Source organism: Phacochoerus africanus, chromosome 3 (assembly GCF_016906955.1).
Source record: "Phacochoerus africanus isolate WHEZ1 chromosome 3, ROS_Pafr_v1, whole genome shotgun sequence".
Taxonomy (NCBI): Eukaryota; Metazoa; Chordata; class Mammalia; order Artiodactyla; family Suidae; genus Phacochoerus; species Phacochoerus africanus.
This window is the reverse complement of record NC_062546.1, coordinates 199,429,162-199,449,700: the sequence shown is the minus strand read 5'-3', so window position 1 is coordinate 199,449,700 and position 20,539 is coordinate 199,429,162. Positions and strand designations below refer to the sequence as shown.

Below are 20,539 nucleotides of genomic sequence, written 5' to 3'. Positions count from 1 at the left end.
TTAAATATTTGTAGGACCTGAAGTTATATCCCTTTTTTCATTCTTTTTTTTCTTTTTTGCTTTTTTAGGGCCTTACGGATGGCATATGGAGGTTCCCAGACTAGGGGTCAAATCAGCTACAGCTGCTGGCCTACACCACAGCCGCAGCAATGCAGGATCTGAGCCACGTCTGCAACCTACACCACAGCTCATGGCAACACTGGATCCTTAACTCACTGAGCAAGGTCAGGGATTGAACCCGTGTCCTCACAGATGCTAGTCAGATTGTTTCCACTGCACCACAACGGAATTCCGTCCTCATTCATTCTTAATAAATGTTTTTTCTCAATTCTTTACTGGGACCCAGGCTGACTACTGGGCTGTGGCCACTGTATTAGTCAGCTAGGGCTGCCATAACAAAACTCCACAGACTAGGCGTCTTAAATAACTGAAATTTATTTTCTCCCAGTTCTGAAGACTGGAAATCCAGACCAAGATGTCTTCTGAGGCCTTGAGACAGCTGCCTTCTTGCTGTGTCCTCACGTGGCCTTTCCTCTGTACATGCGCAGCGCTGATGCCTCTTTGGGTCCAGGTTTCCTCTTACAAGGACACCAGTCACATTGAATAAGGGCCTACCTAAAGGCCTCACTTTAACTTAAGCACTTCTTTCAGGGCCCTGTCCATGCATGGTCACAGTTGAAACTTTGAATATTAGGGATTTTGGTCATAGAGGAACACATTTTACCCCATAACAGTCACTTCTTACTCTTTTAGAACTTATTTATTCTTCACACAGTCCTTTTTTTTTTTGTGCTTGAGTATTTCTTTTTTTGTGTGTTTTTTGCTTTTTAGGACCACACCTGCAGCGCATGGAAGTTCCCAGGCTAGGGGTTGAATTGGAGGTACAGCTGCTGGCCTACACCATAGCCACAATAGCTCAGGATCCAAGCTGCATCTGCGACCTACACCACAGCTCACAGCAATGCCAGATCCTTAACCTACTGAGCGAGGCCAGGGATTGAACCTGAATCCTCATGCATACTGGTCAGGTTCGTTACCCACCTGAGTCACAACAGGAACTCCAAGTATTTCATCCAAAATCCCACATAATATCAGGAATTTACCAATCTTAGAAAACTCTTTGGATATTGTTCTTGAAATGTTTAAACTTTTTATTTTAAACTCGGTGAATTTTATTATATTTATAGTTGGACAACCATCATCACAAACCAGTTTTACATTTCCATCCCAAACCACCAGCCCATCCCTCCCCTCAACCCCGGAACCTGTCCTTTTGGTAACCTTAAGTTTTTCAAAGTCTGAGACTCAGTTTCTGTTCTGCAGAGAAATTCATTGTATCCTTTTTTTAGATTCCACCTGTAAGTGATAGCATATGACATTTGTGTCTCACTGTCTGACTTCAATTAGCATGATAATTTCTGGGTCCATCCAAGTTGCTGCAAATGCCATCATTTCATTCCTTTTCATGGCCGAGTAATATTCCATTGCGTGTTTGTACCACATCTTTATCCACTTTTCTGTCAGTGGACATTTAGATTGCTTCCATGTGAATATTGGGGTACATGTATCCCTTTGAGTCATGGTTTTATCTGGATAGATGCCCAGGAGTGGGATTGCTGGGTCAAAAGCAAATTCTATTTTTAGTTTTTTGAGGAATCTCCGTAATAATGTCTTCCATAGTGGGTTGCACCAATTTACTTTCCCACCAACAGTGTAAGAGGGTTCCCTTTTCTCCACACCCTCTCCAGCATTTATTGTTTGTAGATTTTTTGATAATGGCCATTCTGGCTGGTGTAAGGTGGTACTTAATAGTAGTTTTGACTTGCATTTCTCTAATATTTAGTGATCCTGTACATCTTTTCATGTGTTTTTTTGGCCATCTGTATGTCTTCTTTGGAGAATTCTCTGTTTAGATCTGCCCATTTTTTGATGGGGTTGTTTGTATTTTCGGGTATTGAACTACAGGAGGTATTTATATATTTTAGAGATTAATCCCTTGTTAGTTGCTTCATTTGCAAATATTTTCTGCCATTCTGTGTGTTGTCTTTGAAATGTTTAATTTTGCTGCATGGGAAAGTGGGCAAAATTCAAGTTTTCTAAATTAGGCATAATCTGTTTTTTTAAAAAAATTTTATTTTGAAATAATTGTTGTTAATCCACTTAATATGTTTGCTGATACAGGCACAGGTAATTAATCCTGTTGGTCCCTTTGAACTCCTGAGTGTTGGAGTTATATCTTACCATATTTTCTTAAATGACTTCCTGTTTATTTCATAAGGAGGAGAGTAATCAAATTCCCGTTGATCAGCTGGGCCAGAAACTCTTGAAAAAGAAAGGAGTGTCTTGGAATAAGAAGTACAGAAAACAGTATGGACCACTGCGAAAGGTAATTCATGAAATCCTTGTAGGAAGTCCTAGTTCCAAGAAATTTTACTATGACCAATGGTCGTGTGAACTTCTTTGCAGAATGAAATTTAAATTAGGTGGTAATATAATCAGTATTTTTGTTTAATGGTTAGAATTCAGTTAAGTTACTCAAGTACTAAGTAAGTTATTGTAGAATAAAGAAGGAAGCAAAAAAGAATAGGGGAAGGGCTTTTAATCATAGAAGCATAAAATGTCACAGAGTTTATATCTTAGAGCTTATCATCTTAGGGAATTCACCCAGATTTCAGTTGGTCTGTGTTTTACACACAGTTCTAGTAAACTTGGCCATCTGGTTTCCTTGGCTGTAAAATTAGGTACAAAAACTGGTACTGCCAGAAATGAGAGAGAAAAACAAAGCAACAGAACACTTAGTAAAATATTTTGGAGCTGTTTCTTGTAGAAGCAAGAGAGTCACCTTTCTGTCTTGATTGATGAGCTAAGCGAATGTTACACGTACCTCCCATGTATTTTCTATATGCAGCGTCTTAGGAGCACTGGGACGCAGGTTTGATCCCTGGCCCAGCACAGTGGGTTCAGGATGCAGCATTGCTACAGCTGCAACTTTGGTCACAACTGCGGCTCAGATCTGATCCGTGACCTGGGAGCACTATATGCCGCAGAGCAGCCAAAGATGGATGAATAAATAAGTAAATAAAGAAAAATATATTTAAGATCGTGTCGTGGTAGGTTTTCCCCTTGCTGTACCTCCTAGGCTATTTAACAAAAAGCCCTTTAGTTTTTATTGAATGTTTTATTACGGCCCACATGAACTTTTTTTTCCCTCTTAGCTAGCCAGGCCAAAAATAAAAGTGAAGGTAAAATATCTTATCACAGAAAGGAAGAGAAAGCGTTTTTTAATCATGTCTAATTAAAATTTTTTTCATTAAGCCAATGTTTGTTTTTTGTTTCTGTGTAGTTCTTACAGCTTCACTCTCAGATGTTTCAGCTCAGTTCAGATGAAAGAACAGTGAGTCTGTTGAAGGACCGTTCTCTCCAGGCTGAGTCTGATTTCCAAAGGAGTGATCAACAGACAAGTACTTCAGAGTCCCCAGGTTTAAACGATAGACCCTCCTGTCCCCACTGGTTTGATATAAATGATGCCAAAGTCCAGCCAATCAAGGAAAAGGATATTGAACAGCAATTTCAGGGTAAAGAAAGTGCCTACATGTTGTTTTATCGGAAATCCCAGTTGCAGAGACCCCCTGAAGGTAAGGAAAGAGAAATGTTCCTATTTAAATTGATGACTTTAGAAGGCAAATACTGAATGCTATTTGAAATTCTGCCCTTTTATTTATTTATTTATTTTTGCTTTTTAGGGCTGCACCTGCAGCATATGGAGGTTCCCAGGCTGGGAGTCCAGTCAGAGCTACAGCTGCCTGTCCTCGCCACAGCCACAGCAACACCAGATCCGAGCTGCATCTGTGACCTACACCACAGCTCACGGCAACACCAGATCCTTAACCCACTGGGCAAGGCTAGGGATCGAACCTGCAACCTCATGGTTCCTAGTCTGATTTGTTTCTGCTGCACCACAACAGGAACTCTGAAATTTTACCCTTTTAGAAGGTTTACTCTTGGGATATTTTTAAATATTTTCAAGTTAACAATAAGAAATATACCAGAAGACTAGCATCCATGAGAACGTGGGTTCGATCCTTGGCCTCGTCTAGTGGGTTAAGGATCTGGCATTGTCATGAACTGTGGTGTAGGTCAAAGATGTGGCTCAGATCCCACATTGCTGTGGCTGTGGTGTTAGGCCAGTGGCTACAGCTCCAATTTGACCCCTAGCCTGGGAATCTCCATATGCTGCAAGTGCGGCCCTGCAAAGACAAAAAGACCAAAAAAAAAAAAAAAAAACCAGAAGAAATTTAACAGTTTTTCATCTTATAAAGATTATACATTTCTATTTTTTCCCCTTTCACAACAGGAGGCCATAGTTAGATTTTCAAAATTGCACTTTCTCAGGTCATGTTTTCTTGTATGGGAGACATGCTTGCCCTCTGCTTGGGCTTGGCTTTGTTGTTCAGCCGTGTGTTGTCTTTGAGTTGTAGGTGGTCTTGGTCTTATTTTCATGTCTTCCCTTTTATTTTATTTTCTTTTTTCCTTTCCCTCAAGGTAATAAGTCTCTGAGCAAATTGAAATATCTCCGAAGCCCTCTTGGTTGAATCTTCTGAGTCCTCATACCATGGAGGTTTATTTAACACTGAGACTCCCAATGATTAAATTTTTGAGTTGAAGCTACTACCATGAATCAGTCTGTAAGACTTTTTGGTCATGTCCCCAAATCTGTGCAAAAGTAAAAAATCCTAACTGGGAAAGCTCTTTAGATCGAGACACATCTACAATTAGAAATGAGGATACTATTCTTAGAGAATGAGAATAATGATCATTTTATGAAGAATAAGAAAAAAAGCAGAATCAAAGGAAATTAACTCTCTGGATCTGAAACAGTTACATAGCTGTTCTGTTAATGAGAAAGGGCTTTGTTTTTTTCTGAGGGGAGAAATATGGTGATAGTTGTGATAAAAATATTGGGGAGCTGAATTCACAGTTGCAGAAATACACATTTCTTCAGAAGGCATATTGTCTTCTTCACTGAATCGAACAATATTAGTATGTACATAATTGGAATATGTATTAAATGGCAATTTTCCAGTTAGCTTAAGAATTGAATAAAGGGAGTTCCCGTCGTGGCGCAGTGGAAATGAATCCGACTAGGAACCATGAGGTTACAGGTTTGATCCTTGGCCTTGCTCAGTGGGTTAAGGATCCAGCATTGCTGCGAGCTGAGTTATAGGTCACAGATGTGGCTCGGAACTAGTGTTGCTGTGGTGTACGCCAGCAGCTACAGCTCCAATTCCACCCCTAGCCTGGGAACCTCCATGTGCCGTGGGTGCGGCCCTAAAAAGACAAAGATAATTGAATAAAGATCCAGCCAAAATCTTGATGGACTTTTTTAGGGTATAAAGGGATGGAACTTGGCAAAATGATTCTCATATTCATCTAGAGAGATAAATTAATGAAAAGTGAATAGGAGACTACTCAAGGAAAATTTATTTTAACAGTAAAAATATATTTATAATGCTATAGCAACTAAGACAGTGTAGTGCTCTTACAAAGAGGTAGATCATTGTTGCAGTAAGTCCAGAAATTGAGCTCTGTATTTCTAAGATTTTAACCATGAAAAGGTAGCTTTTCATATAAATAAGGGGAAAATGAATTAATAAAGACACCTGGGAAGTGGGTTAATTGCTAATCACGCAAATTAGCAATTAGTACAATTAAGTGATTATATTTATCACTCGAATAAAATTCTAGTTCCTTTAATGTTTATGTAAAAAAGCCTTAAAATGAATACAATATAAATATTTTTCTGGTGTTAAGTTAGAGGAGACCTTTCTAAGCATAAAAGCAACCAAAACAATTTAAGGAAAAGTGATATAAACCTTACACAATACCAAAAGGCAAATGACAAGCTAGTGTGAAAATAGTAAAACATGGCAGATTGATTGCCCCATCTGTAGAGTGCTCTTACATTATTCACTTGTGCTCAGGAGTAAATTTGGGAAAGGATATAAATGATTAATGTGCAAAAGAAGAAATAGGAACGTCCAATAAACTGCATAAAAATTTTTTTTCATCAAAAAACATGAATCATAACAGCACTGAGAGATGGCTTTTTTCCTACAGAGTCAGATATTTCTGTTAATCTGGTTCTCAACAGTTGGCACTTCCTCTACATTTGGTAGGTGTATAGCATAATACAACGAACTTGGTTGTATGTATTTTAAAACCTTAAGCCAGTAATTCTGTGTCTACAAATTTGTCTTGAAATAATCAGAACTGTATATAAATATTTATGTCCAAAGATGTTAGTTACCCCCATTATTTAATAATGACTAACTGGAAATCACTTAAGCGTGTAATAGGAAAGAATTGATTAGATTAATTATGCTATGTATAGAATAGAATACTATGCAGTTATTTAAAGCTTTGGAAAAAGACACAACATATGAAATGAAAAAGCAAGTAACAGATTTGTTGGCTATAATCCTGTAATCCTAGTTGCTTTAAATAAGTGAGGTTGTGTGTGTGTGTGTGTGTGTGTGTGTGTGTGTACAGAAACATTGTGTAGGAGTAGAAAAAGGACCAGAAGTGTGTGTGTGTGTGTGTGTGTGTGTGTGTGTGTGTGTGTATCAGATCTTTCACAGTGTCTCCTAGGTGTGGGATTACAGGTAATATTTATTTCTTTTACATTTAAAAAAATCATTCCCAGAATTCTGGAGTTCCCATCATGGCTCGGTGGAAATGAATCTGACTAGCATCCATGAGGACCCAGGTTCCATCCCTGGCCTCGCTTATTGGGTTAAGGATCTGGTGTTGCAGTGAACTGTGGTATAGGTCGAAGACACAGCTTGGATCTGGAGTTGCTGTGGCTGTGGTATAGGCCAGCATCTATAGCTCTGATTTGACCCCTAGCCTGGGAACCTCCATGTGTGGCAGGTGTGGCCCTAAAAAGACACACACACAAAAAATCATTTCCAGAATTTTTACAGTGACTGGGGTTCCCATTGTGGCTCAACAGGTTACAAACCTAACTAGTATCCATGAGGATTCGGGTTTGACCCCTGGCCTCACTCAGTAGGTTAAGGATCCAGCATTGCCATGAGCTTGGTGTAGGTCGCAGACAACAGCTCGGATCCTACATTGTTGTGGCTGTGGTGTAGGCAGGCAGCTGCAGCTCTGATTTGACCCTTAGCCTGGGAACTTCCACATGCTTCACGAGTGGCCATAAAAAGCAAAAAAAAAAAAAAAAAAAAAATCCGAAAAACCACAAAAAGAATTTTTACAGTGACCCATTATTACATTTGTTTATCTGGAAAGAAACAGCAGGTTTTGTTTTTTTTTTAAGGTATATTTAAAAAGAGTTGAAAAAATAGAATTCTTCTAAGTTGGCTTAAAGAACTGTTTACCTTTTACTTGTTTCATTTATTTTTTAAATATATACATAATTATTTTTTTTTCATTATAGCTGGTTTACAGTGTTCTGTCAATTTTCTGCTGTACAGCATGGTGACCCAGTTACACATACATGTATACATTCTTTTTTCTCACATTATCATAAGTGACTAGATACAGTTTCCAGTGCTACAGAACAGGATCTCATTGCTTATCCATTCCAAAGGCAATAGTCTACAACTATTAACCCCAAGTTCCCAATCCGTCCCACTCCCTCCCCATCCCCCTTGGCAACCACAAGTCTGTTCTCCAAGTCCATGATTTTCTATTCTGTGGAAAGGTTCATTTGTGCCATATATCTGATTCCAGATATAAGTGATCTCATATGGTGTTTGCCTTTCTCTTTCCGACTTACTTCATTCAGTATGAGAGTCTCTAGTTCCATCCATGTTGCTGCAAATGTCATTATTTTGTTCTTTTTTATGGCTGAGTAGGATTCCATTGTGTATATATACCACATCTTCCTAATCTAGTCATCTGTTGATGGACATTTGGGTTGTTTCCATGTCTTGGCTGTTGTGAATAGTGCTGCAGTGAACTTAGGGGTGCATGTGTCTTTTTCAAGGAAAGTTTTGTCTGGATATATGCCCAAGAGTGGGATTGCCGGGTCATATGGTAGTTCTATATTTAGTTTTCTAAAATACCTCCATACTGTTCTCCATAGTGGTTGTACCACCTTACATTCCCACCACCAGTGCAGGAGGGTTCCCTTTTCTCCACACCCCTTCCAGTGCTTGTTACTTGTGGACTTACTCATGATGGCCATTCTGACTGGTGTGAGGTGGTATCTCATGGTAGTTTTGATTTGCATTTCTCTACTAATCAGTGATGTTGAGCATTTTTTCATGTGCTTGTTGGCCATCTGTATACTTTCTTTGGAGAAATGTCTATTCAGGTCTGTTGCCCATTTTTCCATTGGGTTGTTGGCTTTTTTGCTGTTAAGTTGTGTAAGTTGTTTGTATATTTTAGAGATTAAGCCCTTGTCAGTTGCATCATTTGAAATTATTTTCTCTCATTCTGTAAATTGTCTTTTTTCTTTTTGGTTTCCTGTGCTGTGCAAAAGCTTGTCAGTTTGATGAGGTCCCATTGGTTTATTTTTGCTTTTATTTCTGTTACTTTGGGAGACTGACCTGAGAAAACATTTGTAAGGCTGATGTCAGAATGTTTTGCCTATGTTCTCTTCCAGGAGTTTACAAGGTATCTTGTCTTACATTTAAGTCTTTAAGCCATTTTGAGTTTATTTTTGTGCATGGTGTGAGGGTGTGTTCTAGTGTCATTGATTTACATGTGGCTGTCCAGGTTTCCCAACAATACTTGCTGAAAAGACTGTCTTTTTCTCATTTTATATTCTTGCCTCTTTTGTCGAAGATTAATTGACCATAGGTGTCTGGGTTTATTTCTGGGTTCTCTGTTCTGTTCCATTGGTCTGTCTGTCTGTTTTGGTACCAGTACCACACTGTCCTGATGACTGTGGCTTTGTAATATTGCCTGAAGTCTGGGAGAATTAGGCCTCTGGTTGGCTTTGTTCCTCAGAATTACTTTGGCAGTTCTGGGTCTTTTATGGTTCCATATAAATTTTTGGATTGTTCTAGTTCTGTGAAAAATGTCATGGGTAATTAGGGATTGCATTGCATCTGTAGATTGCTTTGGGTATTATGGCCATTTTTACAATATTAGTTTTTCCAACCCACAAGCATGGAATATTTTTCCATTTCTTTACATCCTCTTTAATTTCCTTGATTAATGTTTTCTATTTCTCAGCATGTAAGTCTTTCACCTTGGTCAGGTGTATTCCCAGGTATTTGATTTTTTCGAGTGCAATTTTGAAGGATATTTTTGTATTTCTTTTCTAGTATTTCATTGTTAGTATACAGAAATGCGACTGATTTCTGGATGTTAATCTTATATCCTGCTACTTTGCTTAATTTGTTGATCAGTTCCGGTAGTTTTTGGGTTTAGTCCATAGGATTTTCTCTATATAGTATTATGTCATCTGCATATACTGACAGTTTTACCTCTTCTCTTCTTATTTGGATGCCTTTTATTTCTTCTGTTTGTCTGATTGCTGGGGCTGGGACTTTTGCCGTTTTTATTATAATATGTCTTGGTGTGATCCCATTTGTGTTCAACTTGTTTGGGGCCCTCTGTGCTTCCTGTGTCTTCATATCAGTTTTCTTTAGATTTGGAAGGTTTTCAAACACAACTTCTTCAAATATATTTTCAGTCCCTTTTTCTTCTCCTTCTGGAATTCCTGTTATTCGTAGATTGGCTCACTTTATATTATCCCATAGATCTCTTATATTGCTTTCATGTTTTTTCATTTGGTTTTCTGTCTGCTGTCCTGATTGGGTGATTTCCATTATTCTATCTTCCATATCACTAATTCGCTCCTCTGCATTATTCATTCTGCTCTTTAGTGCCTTTAGCTCAGTTTGCATCTCTTCAAATGAATTTTCTAATTTTTCTATGTTCCTCCTTATATTTCTAGTTCCTTTCTAAAGGAATCTGCATTACTGTTCATATCCTCTCTTAATTCCTTGATAGTCAGCGTTAATTCCTTCCATATTTTCACTACCTCCCTTTTGAACTCAGTGTCTGTCAGACTGCAGAGGTCTGTTTCATTGTTGACTGCTTTAGGTGAATTCTCCTCTTCCTTTAACTGGGTTTGGTTTCTCATCTTCTTCATCTTGCTTATGTTTTTCCTTTTCTGTGAGATTAGGGAAGCCAAACTATAGTCTTGTAAAGCTACTTCTATGCAAGAGCACCCCTTTGTATTTGGGGGGGATGGATACTATTTATTTTTGGTGTGGGATTTTGAATATTTGCTGTCTCTTTCTTTGGTGTGAGCAGGCTGTTATCCCCAGGAGGCTCAGTGTGTTTTTAGGAAGAAGGAGGCAATGGGTAGGGCCAACAGTCCATACCTGGTCGCTGGACTCTCGAAAGCAGCAAGGAACTGTGGGGAGGTGGCACAGGCTACTCCTAGTTGCAGGCCCTGGTTAGTGGTAATGAGCTCTAGGCATATCTACAAGGTGTCCAGAACATTTGGCAGTAGCAGCAGCAGGGTGCGTGAGTTCCCAGGGGAGTGAGAGCAACTTTTACTTGTTCTAATGTTTTCACTTTTCGGATGGGAAGACAGAGAGATGGGTGATGCAGAGAAAATTCATATTCACACAGGTAGTAGATGCTTTCCTAGCTTCCAGCACAGTCCTGTCTAGTTTCCCATGCTACCTCCTCAGCAACCAGATTTTACTTAGTCTACACAAGTTAAAGAAAGATTTTGTTCACAGCTCGAGCTAACCCAAGATACAGGGTTCCATGTCATTTGCTGAATGAAATGGATGCAGCCAACATTGAACTACAAATGAAAAGGTAATTTTAACTTATTTTTAGAGTTGGAATGGTTTTTCTGGTGAACAAGGAGGTAATTTAGGTCTCAAGTATCCAGTAATGAAAACTAAAAAGGAAAAAAGCAAACTAGATAATGTCATTGTCTTTTTATTAGCTGCCGAATTCTTACAGTGAGAGTATCTTTTACTGTGCAAGTGCCCTTATCCATGAGAGTGAATGAGAAAGTGACTGTGAAACAGCCATCGCTAAGTAGGAAAACTGGAGGAGTCTGTGAGCACGTAGTTGTGCAAAGTGCGTTGTATCCTGGCCTTTCAGGTTATTCCCTCAGCACGGAGTCTGTTAGGAACATCCCCTCATGTGTAAGTAGTTGTGAGAACTGGCATTAGTGACAGAAGACCAGAAGCAGACCAAACGAAGGAAACGTGGAGGCTACACACTGTTCAGCTTAGTGTCAGCCTGGGGCAAAAACCTGCAATGGATTGTTAAAGGGATGGTTGGTGAGAACTTGATAGTCTCAGCATTCTCTTTTGAGATCTAACCTTGAACCCTGAAGAAGTGGTTCTGTATTTGCCCTCTGGGTCGGTAGGAACTAGATTCCAGAAATGCATGTTCCCATGGTCCTCTTGTGGACCCGATTATGTGGCAGAGATGTGTTCCACATTTTTATCATTGATTTGAAGCGGAGGGGGAGAAAATAGCAGGTAGACTGAAAGGCAAATTAAGATATAAAGGAGAGCTCAACAAAAATCAAGACATTAAAAATATAAAAACAGGGGTTCCTTTTGTGGCTTAGTGGTAATGAATCTGACTGTATCCATGAGGTTGTGGGTTCGATCCCTGGCCCCCACTCAGTGGGTTAAGAATCCAGCATTGCCATGAGCTGTGGTGTAGGTTCCAGACATGGCTCAGATCTGGCGATGCTGTGGCTATGGTGTAGACCAGCAGCTGCAGCTCCAAACAGATTCGACCCCTAGCCTGGGGACCTCTGTATACCATGGGTGTAGCCTTATAAAGACACTAAGTACAGAAAATTCCCTTATGGTGCAGCAGGTTAAGGATCCGGTGTTGCTGCAGCTGTGACACACATAGGTCATTTCAGTCCCTGGCCTAGAACTTCCACATGCTGTAAGGTGTGGCCAAAAAAATTCCCAAACTCAGAATGAAATATCTGAAGTGCAAAAAAAAAATAAATAAATAAATAACTACCTGCATGAATGGTGTGGATTAGCAGTTAATATTAAAAATAAAAACAACTTAAGGGGTTTTAGTCAACCAGTACTGATCTTTTTAATGTGGTTATTGAAAAAGCTACTGTGCTTTTGAGGGCCACATCTGGGGCATATGGAAGGAAGTTCCTCGGCTGGGGGCGGAATCCTGTGCCACAGCTGCAGCAACACTGGATCCGAGCCACATTTGTGACCTGTGCCACAGCTTACAGCAACTCCAGATCCTTAACCCACGGAGCAAGGCCAGAGACCAAGTCGGGTTCTCAACCCACTGAGCCACATGGGAGCTCTGCTACCACTGTCTTCGACCGCATTCACCAAGTTGTACTAGATACCTGAGTGGTGCTATAGCCTCGTCTTACTCTCCGTTGGTCTGGCTGCCTAGAGTGTTTTTGGCACTGTGCATCAGGGCAGCCTGAGTGGATTCAGTCAAGTTGTAGCCAGCACGAGGCTGCTGCTGAGGACATTTGACTTGGAGAGAGTAGACTTGGATCATGAGACCGACATCAAATAGTTCATGGAGTGTCTGTGGGATCTAGTGGAAGTAAGGAGAAAATAGAAGTTTGCTCCTGTAGAAATACAGGAGCGTGTTTCTAGCATTTTCTTCATAATCATCATCTCAGGATTAGAAGAATTCAAGGTCATTTGTTCAGAGTAACATTGCACAGTGTATATTAAAACCTTTTTTCTTGGAATTCACAGTGGCAGAGCTATTGAGAAACTAAGATAAGTCATTTTGGAGTTCCCTGGTGACTCAGTGGGTTAAAGACCTGGCATTGTCCCTGCTGTGGTGCAGGTTCCGTCCCTGGCCGGGGAACTTCTGCATGCCATGGGTATGCCAAAAGAAAGATGTCAGTTGGGGCATGGAAGGAAAGGGTGTTAATTGTAGTTACTTGGTGGAATAGAGAACTTATTCTGTAAAACAAGGTTTGAGTTGAATGTTATAAAGTGTATGTTATAAAAACTTAGCATTTGTGTGGTTTTGTGCCTCTTTAAAGGGCAGAATGTGATTCTACAAACAATAGTTTTGAATTGCATCTCCACCTCGGCCCCCATTATCATTTCTTCAATGGGGCTCTGCACCCAGTAGTCTCACAAACAGAAAGCATGTGGGATTTGACCTTTGATAAAAGAAAAACTTTAGGAGATCTTCGACAATCAATATTTCAGGTAATATTGTTTCACTTCCTCTTCATTTAGACATTCCCATCTATCTCAAGCTGATTCCCCTTTTCAGAAATCCTATATAGCGTACAACTATTTATTTTTCAAAGCTGCTTAAGAAAATCCTACGCACCTCTCACTTCTCTCGAGGAATGGCCCAGATGTTCTCCCATGACTCGTAAGCCTTTCAGAAAAGCTTTTCTGCACAGGCAAGACTCACACAGTCCTGCCAGCACATTTTCAAGGGAGAGTCAAGCTGGTATAGTAAATAGGGCGAGAGAAAGTAAAACATTGTATTTCTGGGGAAAAATAAGTGGAAGAGAACTGTTTTTTAAAGAAGTAAGAAGATAGAGATAATTGTGTTGGCTAAAACCAAGAGCTGCTAAAACAATAAAAGCACCGAACTTTTCTGCCTTTTAGTATAGAATAATGTTTGTTAATAAGATTCCTAAATGAAGGAAGATGTCTGCTGGAGAAAGAAACATTGTCGTAATCATCTCCAAATAATTTATCCAATTTACCTACTCCATGGAGTTCCCATCGTGGCGCAGCAGAGACAGATCTGACTAGGAACCTTGAGGTTGTGGGTTCAATCCTTTGCCTCGCTCAGTGGGTTAAGGATCCAGCATTGCCGTGAACTGTGGCGTAGGTCTGGCTCGGATCTGGCGTTGCTGTGTTTGTGGTGTAGGCCGGCAGCTAGAGCTCCAATTAGACCCCTAACCTGGGAACCTCCGTATGCCATGGGTGCGGCCCTAGAAAGGACAGAAAAATAAATAAATAAATAAATAACCTACTCCAGATACTTTGTTTTACTTTCAGTGCTTTCATATAAATTGTATCATTTGATTATTTAACCTCATGAGGGCAGCCTCACCCCATTTCAAAGATGAGGAAATAGTGATTGAAAGAGATTAAAGGCTTGCCCAGGGTCAGACTCTAGTTAGCAGTAGAACTGGGGTGCCAGCCCTGGTCTCCCTCCTCTTTCTTTCCTCTTAATTATACTTCACGCCACACTACTTCATGCTCAAGAAGGAGGGAAATAGAAAGTTTTTTCCCATGGAAACCAGTGAATTTTCTGAAAAACTATCAATTACCAAAATTAGTAGCTTTCTTTTGTGTTTCTTCTGAGAAAAGCAGGACAGTCTCTTAACTTTAGATGATTAGAATGATATGTAAATGTTGGGTCAGTCTTAGGGTTTCTAAAATTGGCTAGTATTTCTGAACTTTTCCACCAAAAGGTTATTTCTGAGTCAATCCTGGCATGTTGATACAGGTGGACTTGGGCATCTGACCCCATCTAGGGTGATGTTTCAAATGGAAAAGACCTTACTCACCTTCACAAGGTGTAGATTCACTCTGGTCTGCTTTTGGGGGGAGTTTTTTAGGATTTTGTTTTTTGGGTTTTGTTTTGTTTTAGGGCTGCACCTGCAGCATATGGAAGTTCCCAGACTAGGGGTCAAATCAGAGCTGCAGCTGCCAACCTACACCACAGCTCACAGCAACACCAGAGCCAAGCTGCATCTGTAACCTATACCACGCAGCTTGCAGCAGCCCAGATCCTTAACCCACTGAGTGAGGCCAGGGATGAAACCCACATCCTCGTGGATAATGGTTGGGTTTGTAACCCCCTGAGCCCCAATGGGAATGCCTTGCTGTTTGGTGCTTTAAGTGCACTCTGTATTATTTTAGAATTAAGCCACTGGCAGGAGGCTGTGCAGTTGACACAGGTAAGTACATAAGACATTTCTTTTTAAGAGAACTACCTTGCAATATTGTGGAGAGAGACTAAACAGTCCTGACCTTGCTACGTGATGTTTTGGTGAGGTTGCTGCAGTCCCCAGAGTCTTGGGTATAGAAAAGTTTTTTTAAAAACAAACAAAAATCCCTGGTAAGCTATTAAATAAGCTAGTAATGCCACTTTAAAATTTACAGTGAGAGACATTCCTTTTGAGAAATAAGAATATTCAAGCATGCTTTTTCCTGAATAGTGGTAATTATAAACACATTATTTTTGTTCTTCTGGGCAGGGGTTCCTACGCTGGCACACAAATCACTTTTCCTTCTGATAAAAGTGGTTGTCCCATAAACTAAGTAGAAATGATTGTTGTTTAAATGGTTGTGCTCTCTGTGTATGCCAAGAGTCTTCAGTCACTATGGAAATGAGATTAACCATCTTTGAATCTAACTAATTTATTTAACCGTGAAATGTGTCTTTCCACATTTCTGGTGCTCTGTGGGGATTGTCCCTTTTGCTTGCTCCCGTATCTGCTACATAAGTACACTGGCACGGTGCTCTTCTCGTTTATCCTGGAAAAGTGATCTAAATGTTCCGTTTCGTTGTTCTCTTTTCTTTCATTTGTATTTTGTAGCTGTTAGAATTTTGGGAAGGAGATATGGTTCTTAGTATTGCCAAGTTTGTGCCAGCAGGACTTCACGTTTACCAGACACTTGATGGTAAGATAAGTATTAAATCATGGCAGTGATTTTGTATATTTACATTTTTGTGGGGCTCATCTGTGATTTTCTACTTTTGGCCAGTCTTTCCTCCTACCTACTATTTTTCTTAATTATCTAGGTTATCACATTGGTTTTTAAACAAATAATTTATCCAATTTATAGTGTATCCAGTATATACAAAGTGTAAAATTTTACTGACGTGGGAATGTTTTATATTTTCTGAAATTAAGGCTGCGTCTCTACCTAAACAAATGTGTTTTAAAGACTTTGGGAGTTTCTTTTTATATTACCACACATTTTTGAGCAAAATGATTTGAAACCATTTAAATCTTGTTCAATATAGGTTGATTTCCTTACCCAACTCTCAGCTTCAGATTTTTGTAGCAAAAATTAACAAAAGTACTTCAAGAGCTTGGAAGTACTTCCTTTAAATAACAGTAAAACAATTACAGCAGTAGCATTGGTAACATCTACCTTGGACTGCTTGGTGCTAAATACTGAGGTAAGTGTTCGTGTAAACTATCTCGTTGGATTTTCACAAACTTCTCTGGTCCGCTTTTCATAAATGAGAAAGTGGAACCATAGAGACTTGCGGTCTCCAGAGACGTAGCGCTGATCAGTGGTGGGCAAGGCCCTTTTGATGTGTGAGCCTTCCCCTGTTCAGTGTCAGCTACAGTTGACCTTGGATATTAACTCTTTTCCTGCTGTCAAGCTTATGTAACGACATGGAGAGGTGCTTACAGGAAAAGAAAATTAAACTAAAGAGTGTAGTAGAAGGAATAAAGGTAAAAATAAAATAAAACAATGTCAATATAACCAACATAACTACTGCATTTTTCCTCAGTTTTCTTTAACAAGAATGCTTTTTCAAACAAATGTGTCTCAGCTTTCTTTCGTTAAATTGTTTTTGATGATCATGAGAGTGATTTCACTGATAATCTCGTCTTCCTAGGAGATGACCTGACACTGTGTGAAACTGAGATTGCTGATGGGGAAGACATCTTTGTCTGGAATGGGGTGGAGGTAAACAAGTGTGGAAGAAATGCTCACGGCAGTTTGGGATTTTTTTTTTTTTTTTTTTTGTCTTTTTGCTATTTCTTGGGCCGCTCCTGCGGCATGTGGAGGTTCCCAGGCTAGGGGTCGAATCGGAGCTGTAGCCACCGGCCTACGCCAGAGCCACAGCAACGCAGGATCCGAGCGGAGTCTGCAACCTACACCACAGCTCACGGCAACGCCGGATCGTTAACCCACTGAGCAAGGGCAGGGACCGAACCCGCAACCTCATGGTTCCTAGTCAGATTCGTTAACCACTGCGCCACGACGGGAACTCCTCTTTTTTTTTTTTTTAATGGCTACACCCATGGCATATGGAAGTTCCCAAGCCAGGGATTGAATCCGAGCCACACCTACAGTCTACCCTGAAGCTGTAGCAACACTAGATCCTTTAACCCACTGTGCCAGGCTGAGGATTGAACCCATACCTCTGCAGTGACCTGAGCCATTGCAGTCAGAGTCTTAATCCTCTGCACCTAAATTTATTGTGATAAACTTTTATTCAGTGTATGTGAGAGCACTTAGATATTAGAAAACTGTTAACATGTCCATAAATCTTTGTTGTATGTTTAAGAGATATTTATAGAACACCTCCTGGTGCCAGGCTGTGTGTCAAAAGCTAGATGCAAAGGTAAATAATCAGTCTTTGTCCTTCAAGAGGTCGTAGTGAAGTCGTTACACTCAGCTAAGTGTTACAAGGGAGACTCTACATACTCTCACTGGGGACCCAGAAGGGGGCAGATTGATCTGCTGAATTAGGGATGGAGGTGAATAATGGAGCAGAGTGAATTTTCTCTTCTCTTTTTTCTTTTTTTTATCTTTTGCCTATTTAGGGCCTTCCCTGCATCATGTGGAGATTCCCAGGCTAGGGGTCCAATTGAAGCTACAACTGCCAGCCTACACCACAGCCATAGCAACTCCAGATCCGAGCCGCATCTGCCACCTACACCACAGCTGATGGCAACACTGGATCCTTAACCCACAAAGCAAGGCCACGGATCAAACCCACATCCTCATGGATACTAGTCGAATTCGTTAACCACTGAGCCACAATGGGAACTCCGTTTTGGGGGGGGGGGGGTTTGTTTTTTTGGTCTTTGTTTTGAATTTTCTAAGTCAAAAAAAGGGCAGGGAGCACCTCACCACTAAGTGGACTGTCCTTGGTCCATCTCATATACTTACCACCACTGAGGATTCATACACCTCTGTTTCCAATTCACATTTCTCTCCTAAAAAGCGAAAGATGGCTAAGAAGAAGGTCACAAAGAAAAATCTAAGTTTGTTCTCTTATTTATTTATTTATTGTCTTTAGGCCTTTTCTAGGGCCACTACCTTGGCATGTGGAGGTTCCCAGGCTAGGGGTCTAATCGGAGCTGTAGTCGCCGGCCTGCACCACGGCCACAGCAACTCGGGATCTGAGCTGCATCTGCGACCTACACCACAGCTCACGGCAATGCCGGATCCTTAACCCACTGAGCAAGGCCAGGGATCGAACCTGCAACCTCATGGTTCCTAGTTGAATACATTAACCACTGAGCCACAACGGGAACTCCTGTTCTTATATTTAAAAGACATTTTTGAGCTTTATTTCACTTGAAAAAAAAACGAGACTTGTTCTATAAGAGTCTTTTACTACGATACAATGTCAACTTAATTTTGGCAAATGTAACTCTGCTAATGCTTGCCTTGATGCTTTTGTTAGGTTGGTGGAATCCAGATTCCAACCGGTAGTGACTGTGAACCTCTGCTTTTAAATGTTCTTCATCTGGGCACAAGCAGCGAAGGAGAGGAGAGTCAGCAGTTGGTGGAATCTCCGCATGTCTTCCCATCTAATGCGGAGCTAGGCACTGTGTTCGAAGCCTTGTCAGTCCCAGAAGGGGTCGTCTTAATCAACAGCACCGCATCTCTAGGTGAGGAGAGCTGGACCGCCCTTGCCAAGGAAGACTTGAAGAAGACTTTCAGAGAACAGGGTCTCAGAAATGGAAGCGCAGTTTTAATTCAGGATTCTAATGATGATAGCAGGTAACCTGCTGAAAAGCGAATTCTTTCTTAAGTTATTTTGTAGTACTGTCTCTTAGAACTCTAATGTTTTATGTTACATGGAATGATAAGAGTTAAGTGTTTCTTTTTATTTCTAAACATTCTGTTCTTTATAAAATGGGAATGTTCTTAGGCAACTTGGAGAGAAACGGGTGTTTTTATAAATGTGGCAACTGTATAATAGAGGTATAGGTATAGGCTAGATACAGTCTAGATTAGTTGGCTGTAAAGCAGAATCTTCTCAGACGAATTCTATATGACACTTACAATAAAACAGGGCATATTCTCGGAGAAAATTGCTGAAATCTTTCATGGGGAGGGTACTTCATGATCACAGCTAAGTGTCGGACTTCTGTTACAAGAATCTCCTAAGACAATTCAGTTTTTCATTGTCATCCTTTTTTATGATGCTTGAGATCCTCCCAGCTGTCCGGGTCGGGCAGTTGTGTGGGGAATTACACCTTTGCTTCCCCTAAGTCACATTTGAAGCTCAGAAGCGCTTCTTCTCTCTGTTTCAGTTATCCGTGTCTGTGCCAGCACATTTCTGTGGGCATCATACATGCCGTCCCCCCAGACTTCCATACATAGAAGGCGTTAGATTGTGGGCAGTGCGTCAGTCCCTTGCTTTGTTAGTGCTGTGAACATACTTGGGTTAAGAAGGCTCTGCATTGTTACTCACTGGTGGCTGTGACAGAGAGAAGCGGAGCACTTGCGAACTGGGCTCGTTTTGCATTACGTGCATCACTCTTGCTGTCTTAGGCAAGTGTTCTCCAGACACTTATTTCCACATCTGTTTATTGGATATAAAAGTTTATTATATATTTCTTTTTAGACAGTAAGGTACATTTATTGGGACTTGGGAAATAGAGAAATGAAGACAGGAGACCCAAAACAGCATCCCTGTACCACTCATGCAGTGTCTGTCCATTAGCTTTCCTCTTTTTCTGAATTTGAATAATTGTTTTGTTTAAAGGTTTGTTGGTTTTTTTTCCCCTTTTTAAGCATATAGTGATGATTTTGTAGACAAATAGTTATCTCCTGCTTTCTGCCACCATGTTTGGAGGCTCTTGATAAACCTCATTTCCTGGCTACATAATAATCTACCTTGATGCTACAGGTTACCTGACTCTGCGCGGATGTGAGGCAGTGGGTAGAGCCAGAGACTCAGGAGCCAGCTGCCTGGCTTCGTTTCCAGCTTTATCCCTCACTAATAGTGTGACCATGAGCAGGTTACTTCTCTTTCTGCTCAGTTTCTTCTTCTGTAATATGGGCAAAATAAGGAGTTCCCTGGTGGCTCAGTAGGTTAAGGATCTGGGGTTGTCACTGCTGTTGCTCTGGTTACTCTTGTGGTATAGGTTTGATCCCTGGCCCGGGAATTTCCACATACCATGGACATGGCCAAAAAAGATGGACATAATAATTAATACCAACTTCATAGAGTGGTAAGGATTGAAAGAGTTAAGTGCTTACAAGTGTTTGCACATATAAGTGCTAAATATTTTAGCATCCTTCTCGTCGTTGTCCTCATCTAGTTTTTCATTATTTTAAGGCAGTCTTCAGGGAGCATATTTGTGCTTCAAACTTTGCCATTTTTAGGATTGCTAACTCAAGATAGAGTCCCAGAGTAGGGATAACAGAAATGAAAGTAGAATCATGTTTTAGGGCCCTGCTCCATACTCCCAAAGAGGACTTCCGCTAGCCCATTCAGTGCCTCTGTGTGAATTAGAAAGAAGTCACTCCTTCCTCAAGAACCTTAACTGTACCTGTAGGAAAGTTTTGTTAGAACAAGAAACTCCACTGCCATC

General features: G+C 40.5%; 1 protein-coding gene across 13 annotated transcripts in view; it reads left to right on the top strand.

Moving 5' to 3' along the window:
- USP40 (ubiquitin specific peptidase 40) overlaps positions 1 to 20,539 on the top strand; it is an 81,320-nt gene that overhangs the window by 23,709 nt on the left and 37,072 nt on the right. For 12 of the 13 annotated variants that reach the window (XM_047773820.1, XM_047773804.1, XM_047773814.1 and 9 more), the window contains 7 exons: positions 2,279 to 2,386; positions 3,344 to 3,635; positions 10,734 to 10,815; positions 13,019 to 13,190; positions 15,554 to 15,638; positions 16,594 to 16,664; positions 18,397 to 18,716. In XM_047773820.1, coding sequence (XP_047629776.1) covers positions 2,279 to 2,386; positions 3,344 to 3,635; positions 10,734 to 10,815; positions 13,019 to 13,190; positions 15,554 to 15,638; positions 16,594 to 16,664; positions 18,397 to 18,716 — 1,130 coding nt within the window. Of the gene's footprint in view, positions 1 to 2,278; positions 2,387 to 3,343; positions 3,636 to 10,733; positions 10,816 to 13,018; positions 13,191 to 15,553; positions 15,639 to 16,593; positions 16,665 to 18,396; positions 18,717 to 20,539 lie in introns of those variants that run through there. The other variant, XM_047773816.1, reaches the window with a different exon arrangement.